Below are 12,628 nucleotides of genomic sequence, written 5' to 3'. Positions count from 1 at the left end.
AGCCAGGATGGTCTCGATCTCCTGACCTTGTGATCCGCCCGTCTTGGCCTCCCAAAGTGCTGGGATTACAGGCTTGAGCCACTGCACCCAGACTTGACTTTTTTTTTTTTTTTTGAGACGGAGTCTCACTCTGTTACCCAGGCTGGAGTGCCGTGGCGCAGTCACAGTTCACTGCAAGCTCCACCTCCCAGGTTCATGCCATTCTCGTGCCTCAGCCTCCCAAGTAGCTGAGACTAAAGGCACCTGCCACCATGCCTGGCCAAATTTTTTGTATTTTTGGTAGAGATGGGGTTTCACCGTCTTAGCCAGGATGGTTTTGAACTCCTGACTTCAAGTGATCCGCCCACCTTGGCCTCCCAAAGTGCTGAGATTACAGGCATGAGCCACCCCGCCCAGCCTGCAATTGCCTCTTAACTGGACACCCTGACTCCATTCTCATCCTCGTGTCCCTGCTGCTCCCCTCCATCTTCCATTTAGCCACCAGAAATATCATCTTATACATAACCCAATTGTGTTTCTCCTCTCCATGGCTACTCCCATGGAGCCCCATCTGTGAAACAATCAAGGCCGGACTTCTCGACACAATATTCAGGTCCCTTCCCGAGTGCCCCATGCCCACCTTACCAAACCCTGCCTCTCAGTTGCCCTCTTCTCAAGCTCATGCCAGAATATGTGTAAAGCCACCATGCTCCTTTTGGCCTCTAGGAATTTGCATATGGCGTTCCTTGTCCCTGGAATGCCCTTCTTCTCAGCTTTCTTGGTGAACTTTTCCATCACACGGCACCTCTCAGAAAACGCTCTCTGATGCCCTTCCCCACCAACCCCCCAGGTGAAATGTGCTGTCCCACCTCTGTCCTATAGCACAAAAATCTTTCACTCAGTGTGAGCACTTATCACCACAAAATATAATGTATTTGTTTACATGTCCACTCCCCCCACTTAATGGGGCATCTTGAAACTAAATACTGCATTATTTATTATATCCTCTCCATCCTCCTCATCGAAGCTGAATGCCTATACATACCATATACTGTGTAGATGCTTCACTTATGTTAACTCAGCTAATACTCTTCTTGACAACCCTCCAAGTTATTCCTGCTTTACAGAGCAGAAAATGGAGAGTGTCACTGAGAGTGTCCTGAGAGTCACTGGAGTGACTCTCATGTTTCTTGCATGGGCGACTGACTGGATATAAAATTAGTTGTGGGCTGGGCACGGTGGCTCATGCCTGTAATCCCAGCACTTTCAGAAGTGACATGCCCAAGGTCCTACAGGCTAGAAAATGAATGAGTTGGAGTTGGAACCCAAGTCGGCTTGCTTCCAAATTCTGCGCTCCATAGTATGCACCTGTGCACCATGAGGCACATGGTGCCTGATACACTGAAGGCGTGCAGCATCAGCTAGACTGGATCAGAACGTGGAGGCAAAGTCAGAGAGCCCACCTTCTTAGTGCCATAGAGGGTCTCCAGCAGCTTCTCTTGTGCAGACTCAAAGCGTCGGTCCAGGCTTGAGGTTGTCTTTTGCACTAGGTTCCAGATCAGGTAATTGTTCAGGATGCTGACAACCAGACCAGAAAATAAGAAAAGGGCAGGTGGGATGCCCTTTCCACCCCCCAAACCAGCCCCTAGGAACATGCAGGCTGCAGGAGTCCTGAGAGGCATATGTGGAAGCTGTCCCAGAGTTCCTCTTTGGCCCTGGGGCCACATACCTGCCTGTAGAGGTCAGGTTGGAGAGAGGTGTGGGAACAGAGATCACAGGGAGAACCCTGAAACCCTAGCACAGATGAAAAGCCCATAGGCATTCTGATTTGATGTTTGGAAGGCTCCTGGCATTATCAAATGTTGTTCTGTGTGGCTGGGCCAGTCCACCATGCCCAGCCTTGCTGGAGACCTCCACGGAACCCACCCTCACCTTGGGATCCCCCCACACCTTGGTTCTGTGCGGTTGATGAGCTCTGACACCTGCTGCAAATAATCCATCCCATACACCACCACAGGCTCAGAGTCACTCAACTCCAATGGTGACAGCAAGAAAGACAGGAACTCAAGCCAGTCCATGGAGGGCGCCAGAGCCTGAGAGAAAAAAATCTCAGGCCTTGCCTGCCTGACTCACTTCCAGCAGAACCCTCCCCCACTGTATGCTGGAGCCTGGGAGCCCTTCCCATTGCCATAGCAACAACTACTGGCTTCATGGCGACTCCTTCCTGTAATATACGCTTTTCCAGGCCTGGGCACCTCCAATCTGGGAGCCCAGCCACTTATTATACAAGGATAACCACTACTTGTGACATTCAGCTGGGGCCTAGATATTCAAATATTTTCCTAACAATTGATAAAATACCACTCCCCTGACACCCCACACATACTGGCTTCTCCTCCAGAACCACATCCCACCCCAACTTTTCCATAATCCAACATCTAAAGTGTTAATGGCCTGGCACAGTACTGGTCCTCCAGTAGAAACTTCCACTTCCATCTTTTTTTTTTTGAGATGGAGTTTCGCTCTTGTCACCCAAGCTGGAGTACAATGGCATGATCTCAGCTCACTGCAACCTCCGCCTCCCAGGTTCAAGCGATTCTCCTGCCTCAGCCTCCCGAGTAGCTGGGATTACAGGCATGTGCCACCAAGTCTGGCTAGTTTTTTTGTTTTTTTTTAGTAGAGACGGGGTTTCACCGTGTTCGCCAGGATGGTCTCACTCCTGACCTCAGGTGATCCACCCATCTCGGCCTCCCAAAGTGCTGGGATTACAGGTGTCAGCCACCATGTCCAGCCTATTCTGACTGTTTTGTGGACATCTCATAGAAACTGTTACACATTTTTAACACAATCCCTCCATGCATCCCCAGGCAACAAGAAAGGGACCAGAGGTGGCCCTAAATGGACACCATGTTTTTCCCAGTGCAACTGGAAAGCACAGAAATGCAAGGGAATGAGGAAAGGACTGGCTGCCTTGGGGAGATGGCATGGAGGGAAGCTGGGTGGTGTGTTCCAGGGCTGGCCCCTCTCAGATGTCTCCAGTCCCCTGCCTGCCCCACCTGCAGCTCCGAAATGCTCATCTTGTGATAGATTTTCTCCTCATCGCGCCGCTGGTCCTGGGGCACTGTGATGTTGGCCAGTTGTACCTCCAACTCCAGCACCTGCTGCATCTGCTCCCTCGTGGAGGTGGGCCGCCCACCCAGCAGCATCCCCAGCTCCTCCATGTAGTCCAGATAGGCAGTGAGCACCTGTCAAGGCCCAGATGACCTTCAGAGCCCAGCAACAAGTCCTGCCCAAGGCTGAGAAGATCTATTCTTACCACCACCTCTGCTCACTATCTCTTCTGCTTGATTCTGGAAGCCTTCTTGGATGACCTGTTTCATTTCTGACACACTGCTTACCACCATCGGCTAAGTATTGTTTACTTCTTTTGTTTTATTTTATTTTATTTTATTTTTTGAGATTAAGTCTCATTCTGTTGCCCAGGCTGGAGTGCAGTGGTGCGATCTCAGCTTATTGCAACCTCCACCTCTCGGGTTCAAGCAATTGTCCTGCTGCAGCCTCCCGAGTAGCTGGGAGTACAGGCGCCCGCCACCACGCCTGGCTAATTTTTTGTGTTTTTAGTAGAGACGGGGTTTCACCATGTTAGCCAGGCTGGTCTCAAACTCCTGACCTCAGGTGATCTGCCCGCCTTGGCCTTGCAAAGTGCTGGGATTACAGGCATCAGCCACGGTGCCTGGCCTTGTTTACTTACTTCTGTACTTGTTTGTCATCTATTTCCCCAAGGAGAAGGTGAGTTCCAGCAGAGCATTGTTCCAAGTTACAGCAGCTTACTCATTACTGTCTCTAGGGACTAGAACAGAGTAAATGCTCTGCAAGTGTCTGTCCAGCAGATGGGCCTGCTTCCCATACTGCTTTGCCTTCTTGTTTCCTAGATCCCTGCTAGTTGTCCCAGCCCATCAGTGACCATGTGCCTTCACTGAACAGCTGACTGGACCTCACAGGGGATCTGGGCCATGGTATCCTCAGGCCTCTATTACCTCCCATCCTGCCAGGCCTCAAGCTTGCTGCTTTCTCCACTACCTGCTGGTCTCCCAGGGAGAGAAAAGCATGGAAAAGAAACATTTAGTGACCACTTCTGTGGACATGCATCAGACTCTCTATTAGAGGCTTTCCATACAGTGTATCTTTTCCTCCCTGCACAGCAACTTCATGAAGTGAAGATGAGTCCCATTTCACACCCCAGGGGACAAACTTAGGAAGATGACACGGCTTGACTTCCATCACAAACTAGCGGATGGCAGAGTGAGAATGTGGCCCAGGCCCGATGAACCCAGGGCCATGGCGGCCCTGGCCCTGCCCGGGTCCAGTACAAACTCATGCGGCCTCACCCCTTCTGGCCCTGAGGCTCCATGAAGGCAGGGCTGTGTTTGCTTTGTTCACCACTGTAATTTCAGGCCCAAGTGCAACCGTCTGCCACATAGTAGGTGCTTAATAAATGTCTGTTGAATAACAGGATGAAAACCTGCAAACAGACACTCAACACTGCTCTGTGCCAATTCCCTTAATCCTCCTCCCAGAAATCACTTTCCACTCAATCTGAAGGCCCACCTGGGCTCCCCAAATCACCAAAGGCCATCTCCTCTTCTACTTGCCAAGAAGTTTTAGATCCCTTAATATCCATTCTGTGTATTTCAAATTCCTCCTGTCCCTCACCTCTCCTCTTACTTGCTGCTGGCATCAGAGGAAGAGGTTTGAGTACCAATCCCAGTCATCCCAGCTCCTGAGGGGGATGGTTAGCTAAACCAGTGATCTCATCGTACCCCTTCTCTCTACCTCCTCACCTTCAGCTTAGTGCTTACTTTTGAGACTCTCCTGAACCCTGCTTTACTCTTAGTTTTTTGTCGTTGTTGTTGTTGTTTGTTTGTTTTAAATGGCATCTCCCTCTGTCACCCAGGCTGAAGTGCAGGTGTGTGATCGCAGCTCACTGCAACCTCCACCTCCCGGGTTCAAGCAATTCTCCTGCCTCAGCCTCCCCAGTGGCTGGGATTACAGGCGTGGGCCACCACACCTGGCTAATTTTTGTATTTTTAGTAGAGACAGCGTTTCGCCATGTTGGCCAAGCTGGTCTCGAACTCCTGACCTCAGGTAATCCGCCCACTTCGGCCTCCCAAAGTGCTGGGGCCACAGGCGTGAGCCACTGCACCCAGCCTACTCTTAGTTTTCATCTTATCTCAACCTTTTGCGTTTCATCTTTCTCTAGATCCCAGCACAGGAGGCTTCCTGAAGGCAACCAGTGACATGCTGACAGTCAAACCCAAGTCTTTCCTCTTGCCCCTATCAAAGGGTTGAAGGATGTGGTTCTCTCCCAAATCGTAAAAATTATCTCCTCCCCTACTCAGATGATGTCAAAATCACACATCTGTTCACATCACTTTTAAGTTTCCCCTTCCATTTCTTTTGGGATGAATCCTAAATTTGGCCCACAATGCTCCTGCATAGCGTGAGCCTATGGACTTGTCCAGAAGGCCTTGGCCTGCATGCCCCTCCTGCTCCCTCTCCCACTGAGAATGGCCAGTGGGCCATATGCCTTCCCACCTTGGAGCCTTTGCATAACCTATTGCCTTTGCAGAGCCCTCTCCCTTCATTGCAGCCTATCCGCACCCTGGAACTAGGCAGGTTCCTGTTCGCACTTGCTCTCAGAACCCTATGCTTCTTCTCTATAATAGTCCCAACAACTGGAAACAGGACAACTGTGTAGCAAACTGTTGTATGCCTTCTTCCCCATTCAGAGGGTAATAGAAGTGTCTTGTTCACCATATGTCTAGAGGAGGGTCTGGCCAAGGGATGGTCAGCAGATGTTTCTGAATGAATGACAGAAGGACAAATGATTGTCCTACTCCACAGCAATCTCTTTTACTATTTTTCTCCCACTGCCCTTGAAATACAAGGATCTCCTTCTGTCCTTTCTCTGTCCTCCTCCTGTCTCACCTCTTCAAAGCCTTTGCTTAGGTTTCTTTTTTCTTTTCTTTCTTTTTTTTTGAGACAGAGTCTTGCTCTGTTGTCCAGGCTAGAGTGCAGTGGCGCCATCTCAGCTCACTGTAACTTCCACCTCCCGGGTTCAAGCGATTCTCCTGCCTCAGCCTTCCAAGTAGCTGGGATTATAGGCACCCGCCACCACATCGGGCTAATTTTTGTATTTTTATTAGAGATGGGGTTTCACCATATTGGTCAGGCTGGTTTCAAACTCCTGACCTCAAGTGATCCACCTGCCTTGGCCTCCCAAAGTGCTGGGATTACAGGCGAGAGCCACCACGCCTGGCCCAATTTTTGTATTTTTAGTAGAGATGGGGTTTCACCATGTTGGCCAGCTGGTCTCAAACTCCTGTCCTCAAGTAATCAGGCCGCCTCGGCCTCCCAAAGTGTTTGGATTACAGCCACCCCACGTAGCCTGGTTGGGTTTCTAAGGAGATGCCTCTCAAGCCTCTGGGTCCTTTCAGGGTTATTCTCTCTTCAGGACTCCACACGGCTTTCCCAGCTGCCTGCTGGCCTCTCTGTATGTAAGGTGCTCAGGTTCCAGCAAACTCACATGTCTAAAAGGAGCAACTCCCACACCCTGAGCATCTTCCACATGCAGGAGCGTAAGTTTGTACCCCTAACCTACTCCCAACACCGCATGAGGTTGATGCTATGATCCCGTTTACGGATGAGGGAATAGCATCAGAGAGATTAATTAACTTGCACCAAGCAGCAGAGCTGAGACTGAAATGCAGGTCTGGCTCCAAAGTCTCTCCTATTCCTGTGACATTGCACTGTTTCCTCTTTCTCAATGTACCCTAAGCTGGTTCTTCCTACAGATACCCCTAATTCCCAAGGCACCCCTCCATTCCACCATCATGAAAGTGAACAGCTTCAGCCATCTTCACCTCTTCCTTCCTCTAACATCCAGGCACCAAGAACTCATGATTCTGACTTGATGATATCTCTTACATCCTCCTCTTCTTACCATTCCTTCTGCCACCTCTTTCATTTGGGACCTTCCTGACTCAGAGCACAGAGTACCGCAGACACTCTTAATTCATCTCCAGGCTTTCTTTCTCACATCTACTTTTCACACCCCAAACAAACTGACTTCCCAAAGCACTGCGCTGCCTCCCTACTTTGGAGCATGCAGTGGCTCTCCGGGAGCTACAGAATAAACTCCGTAGTGTGCTATTCAAGGTCCCCTCCATAACCCATTCCTGCCCACCTCTCCAGCCTCTCATCTGCCTTGAGTTCTGTACTTTACCATAGTGGACCCCTCGCCATGGTCCAAACACACCTAGCCTTTCCCTCTTCAACACTTTTTGTGTGTGTGTGTGTGTGAGACAGAGCCTCGCTCTGTTGCCCAGGCTGGAACGCAGTGGCGCCATCTTGGCTCACTGCAACCTTTGCCTCCTGGATTCAAGCGATTCTCTTTGCCTCAGCCTCCCAAGTAGCTGAGATTACAGGTGCCTGCCACCATGCCTGGCTAATTTTTGTATTTTCAGTAGAGACGAGTTTTCACCCTGTAGGCTAGCCTGGTCTCGAACTCCTAACCTCAAGTGATCCGCACAGCCTCCCAAAGTGCGGGGATTACAGGTGTGAGCCACTGTGCTCGGCCTCATCAACACTTTTGTTTAAAGTGTTCTTTCTTTCTTTTTTTTTAGATGGAGTTTTGCTCTTGCCACTCAGGCTGGAGTGCAATGGCATGATCTCGGCTCACTGCAACCTCCCACTCCCAAGTTCAAGCGATTCTCCTGCCTCAGCCGCCCAAGTAGCTGGACTACAGGCGTGTGCCACCATGGCCAGCTAATTTTTGTATTTTTAGTAGAGACAGGATTTCACCATCTTGGCCAGGCTGGTCTCGAACTCTTGACCTCATGATCCGCCTGCCTCGGCCTCCCAAAGTGCTGGGATTACAGGTGTGAGCCACTGCACCCAGCAAACTGTTCTTTCTTTCTTTTCTTTTCTTTGTTTGTTAGTTGGAGTCTCGCTCTGTCACCCAGGCTGGAGTGCAGTGGTGCGATCTCAGCTCACTGCAACCTCCGCCTCCCGGGTTCAGGCAATTCTCCTGCCTCAGCCTCCTGAGTAGCTGGGACTACAGGTGCCTGCTACCATGACTGGCTAATTTTTGTATATTTAGTATAGACGGGGTTTCACCTTGTTGGTCAGGCTGGTCTCGAACTCCTGACCTCAGGTGATCCACCCACCTTGGCCTCCCACAGTGCCGGGACTACAGATGTCAGTCACCGCACCTGGCCTAAACTTCTTTCTACTCAGCATGCCCTCATGCACTCCCATGTATTCTACAGGGCCTGGATCAAATGCAATCTCTTTAGGAAGACTTCACTGGCTCCCTAAGTCTCTCCTGAATCCTCAGGACCCTCTTGTGAGCTTTGTTCTCAGCTATCTAGGTCCAGGAACCCATTGACACTGAACGCTTCCTGTGACAATGGCTTGGAAACTTATATCTCAGAATTCCCCCACTGGGCCTGGCACACAGTAGGTGTCTATGAAACCTACTAGAAGAACAAGAGAAAGGAAGTAAGGAAAAGGGGAAGAAAGGGAGGGAGGGAGGAAGAAAAGAAGGAAGAAAGGAGGGGCAGTTGGTTCACTAGGTGACAGGATAGGCTCACCTTCCCTGCTCTGACCATTGGCAAAGGGAAAAGTCAACAGGGATCAGCCCAGCTCAGCAAGGGGTAGGGATGGGGGTTCGGAAGATGTTCCTTACTTTCTCATTGGCAGTTCTGTTTAAGTAGTAATCCCGAGAGGGCAGAAAGAGCCCAGACTGGTCCACCTGCAACGGCAAGGAAAGGAGGTGAGCCCCTCGCTTTTCCCACCATGGGAACCTGAATTCCCCAGCAGGGGTTGGGGTGGGGGCCGGGGGTCAGCCCAGCCTGCCTGTCACACGAGAGGGAAGTCTGGGCTCAGCAAAGGGTCCCTAAGTCTCTCCTCACCCTTTCCCAGCTCATCACCTGGATAACATTGCTGTTGGAACTCTTAGAGTCGGCACTGATGTAGACGGTGAAGAATGGGGTGGCCCTGTAGGTCCCTGATACTGCCTTCAACACCTCCATAAAGTTATCCTGGTCCCAGGGCCCTGTAATGTTCCAACCACCAATCTGTGTAGAAACCATAAGTGGAATAATTAGCACAGGAGCTCCCAAAGTGTTCCTGGGCCATCTCCTCTCTCAAGGCCCCTCCTGCTCCCCTGCCCTCAGCCGGCTCAGTGGCCCCACCTTGTCAATGAGGTCTCTCAGTGGCTGGGCTCCCAGCTCCTCAATGCGCTCCACCTGTAGGCAAGATAGGTAGAAGCGCTGTGTCTTCCGCTCAGCTTCACTGCTAGAGTTGAAGGTGGTGTTTTCTGTGGGGCAGAACATAGGATCCAGGTGGCAATTACGTTAACTGCTGAGAGGGAGTCCCTGGCCCTTGCTCGGTTCCTCTCCTTGCCTTGTCAATGAGCAGTCCTCCTAACGCAGACCCAGGAAGAGTGTCTGAAACAGCAAGCCGTGGCTTCCTCTCCCTGTCCATGGAGACTCAAGTATATCTAAGCAGTACAGGCTCCCTGGTGTCTACCACACCACAACAGTGCTCCAAACAGGGTGCAGAGAAGCGGTCCTCCATTATACCCAGAGTTCTGCCCCCGTCAAACCCATCCCCACTTCTCAAGAGTCCCTGCTCTCTGCCTCCCAACCCTCTGGAGTGTTCACAGAGCCATCCACTTCCTCATTCATGGATGTTGACTATCTGCTAAGTGCCAGGCCCTGTGCTAGGCATAAAGCACATAGGTGGCCCAAGGCCTCCCTAACAGCCCCACTCACCAAGCAGGTGCTTCAGTATGGCCTGGTTTTGGTCCCAGAGGCTGTTGAAGGTGTTCCAGCGAGAACGCCCATCGGGCAGGGGGTTCCTTCGAATCCAGCCCCCACAGGAGAACTGGTAAAAGTCCTCACAGGGGCTCACCCCTCGGTCCAGGGACTCCAGGATTTTTCCAGCCACTCGAATGCAGGCCTCTGTAAGGCAGGTGCTGTGGGATGGGTCTGTGGTAGGGGACACGGCGGGAGGGTAGGAGACTGTCAGTCTGTCTGTCTGGAAGAGGCAAACTCTTTGCAAGGGCCATGACAGCAGGAAGGTTGAGAAGAGAAAGCAAAGCCAGGGCTTTTTTTCAGGGAAGGCTTGGCCCCCACGAGTGAAAAATCTTACAGGCCCTTTGGCCTCCAGAACCCCTAGTTATGAAAGCTGATGAAGAGTGTGGGCCCACCTACCTCTGTGGTACTGGACCCCCAGGGCCACAAGGCAGCCCAGAAGCAGTGCAGCCAGCAGTAGAGAGACACCTGCCAAGACCAGCTCCAGCTGCGTGCGTGAGCCTAACAGCTGTCTTGTCCCCTTCTGGAATCCCACCTGGGGAACACAGGGGGACAAAGAGCAACTGAGCTGCAGGGCAGGGGTCCAAGATCACCAGAGGGTGAAGCCACAGGCAGTTTTCAGAGCCACAGGGTTAACTTTGGGCCCGGGGGCAATGAGGCCAGCTGGTGAGTTGAGCCCTGAGTCTGTTTTGTGCAACGTCATGGCTTAGCATCGCCTCACCATAGTCCTAGAGCAGAGGCCAGAGATGGAGCGGAGGTGGGGGCAGGTGACCCTCCAGAACAGCCCAGAGCTCCTGGGTGTGCCAGGCGTCATGCCAGGGCTGGGGCCTGGTGAGAAAGGGGAAGCCCCCTTGCCCACCTCCATGGCGTCCGGGGAGGCCCCGCCCTCTACGGGGGTCTCCGTTGCGTCTTCATCCCGAAGCGTGGCCCGTTTGTACTCCACCATCTGCCAGACAGTCGGGGTTGCCAACCGAGGTCAGGCAGAGAGGGCTTTTTGCCCACGACCCTGCCCCAGTGCTCCCTGCCTCGCGGACCCCTCCCCCCTGCTAAGAGGGCCCTTCTCTTCCCACCTGCCACGCTCTCGGGCCTGGGGTCTCTCTATCACAGCTCCACCAGGCCCGGGACACAGCCCTACATCCGCGAGCCAGGCATCGCCTGCCCCTCTGCTGCCGACCCCTCTGCCTCGTCCCCCTCCACCCAGTTCCCTCCCCTGGAGCTCGGGGGCCGCCACTCACGTTGTTGCCAGCTCCCAGCTCCTGCAGCGCGACGTTCATGGTGGAGTCGGGCCAGGCGGTGATTCAGGGCTCCCGGCAGCTGGCCCTCTCCCAGGCCGCGGCCCCGGTCCCCTGCCCGGCCCCGCCGCCACCAGCCATCACTGCCGGCCGCTGCGCAGCACCCCCGCCCGGGCAGCGGCCGCCCCCGCCCGCCGGAGTCCCCCGCCCCACGCGGCGCCCCGCCTGGGGTGGGGGGAGCGTGGGGGAGAGGGAGGAGCGCGCCGAGGCTCTCCGCAGGCTCCAGCTGCCCTCCGGCAACACCGGAGACCCCTCCACGCTTCATGGTCCGCCCCCCATCTCAGCAGCACCCTCCTTCAAGCCACTCATAATTTACTTTCCTAGGAAAAGTAATGAAATGCAACCAGTCCCAGAGGTTGCTAATATTCCTTGGCCTACTTGCCCCAAATTTCAGGCTCTCTCCGTCCCCTTTAAGCACTTTAGAGAAATCATGCCCTCCTGAGGAACGTCTTCCCCCAGTAGTCCACACAGCCCCTCTTCAGCCGGCAAATACAGAGCACACAGGCAGTTCACCCACATTCAGGGTGTGCACGTGGTACCTACCTTTGGTACCTACCTATGTGCAGAGAGTACATAGACGCCAAGGACAGGGGCAGGCACGATGCCCAGCACACAGTCCACACACGCACATGAAATGCCCACAGAATGTACACACTCTGCATACTCACACACAGTGTACACACGCACAACACACCCAGAGCCAACACACACGCACACTGTATTTCTGTACGTACACACACCAAGTGCAGGGGGAGCATACACTCCACACACACAGCCCACACTGACTCCACTCTTCCATGGTGCTTCAAGACCACACTTCTACTCTCCAAGATAACTGCTGTCATCAGATCATCTCATAAAGGGAGGGTTACAGATGGTGACAAATTGGCAGGGAAAAAAACAGCCATGCACAGATATTTAAAGAAAAGACGTGCTAACACTTCTAACTTGGGGAAAGCAAACCGTTTTATTTGGGAGATTTACAAGGAGAAAAAAACTAACACCAAGCAATATTTAACTGAAAAGCAATAGTGTGGCACCCATGCATCTGCCATCTGCCTTCCATATTGTCATTCCTTAATCAGGCCTGGTGTTATTGCAGTCTGCTGCACTGAAAAGTGCCTAGTGTTTTACAATTCAAAAAAAAAAAAAAAGGAAAAGAGAGTGCGCTTCATCTTCTTCTCCCCATCCTCCACCCCCACCCCCACTGACAGAGTACAAGAATTTGACCTGAGAAGGCTTGAATGGGTAGCAAACACATAATCCATTTCCTTCCTTCCTCCCTCCCTCCCTCTCTCTCTCTCCCTTTTCCTTTTTCTTTCTTTCTCTCTCTCTCCCTTTTCCTTTTTCTTTCTTTCTCTCTCTCTCTTTCTCTCTCTCTCTTTCCTTCCTTCCTTCCTTCCTTCTCTCTCTCTCTCTTTCTTTCTCATCTTTCTCTCAAGAAGGGTGTCAACCGGGCGCAGTGGCTCATGCCTG

The 12,628-nt window shown here is 52.4% G+C and overlaps 1 protein-coding gene across 1 annotated transcript in view; it reads right to left on the bottom strand.

The window, feature by feature from the left end:
• Positions 1–12,628, bottom strand: part of ECE2 (endothelin converting enzyme 2) — a 47,686-nt gene that overhangs the window by 6,222 nt on the left and 28,836 nt on the right. The window contains exons 3-10 of the mRNA XM_011981936.1: positions 10,260–10,395; positions 9,819–10,034; positions 9,237–9,361; positions 8,973–9,119; positions 8,729–8,794; positions 3,036–3,224; positions 1,930–2,072; positions 1,407–1,557 (exon numbers count right to left, since the gene is read on the bottom strand). Of these exons, the coding sequence (XP_011837326.1) occupies positions 1,407–1,557; positions 1,930–2,072; positions 3,036–3,224; positions 8,729–8,794; positions 8,973–9,119; positions 9,237–9,361; positions 9,819–10,034; positions 10,260–10,395 (1,173 nt within the window). The remainder of the gene's footprint in view (positions 1–1,406; positions 1,558–1,929; positions 2,073–3,035; positions 3,225–8,728; positions 8,795–8,972; positions 9,120–9,236; positions 9,362–9,818; positions 10,035–10,259; positions 10,396–12,628) is intronic.

Source organism: Mandrillus leucophaeus, unplaced genomic scaffold (assembly GCF_000951045.1).
Source record: "Mandrillus leucophaeus isolate KB7577 unplaced genomic scaffold, Mleu.le_1.0 Scaffold231, whole genome shotgun sequence".
NCBI lineage: Eukaryota > Metazoa > Chordata > Mammalia > Primates > Cercopithecidae > Mandrillus > Mandrillus leucophaeus.
The sequence above is the reverse complement of the archived record's forward strand: the minus strand, read 5'-3'. Positions and strand labels throughout refer to the sequence as shown.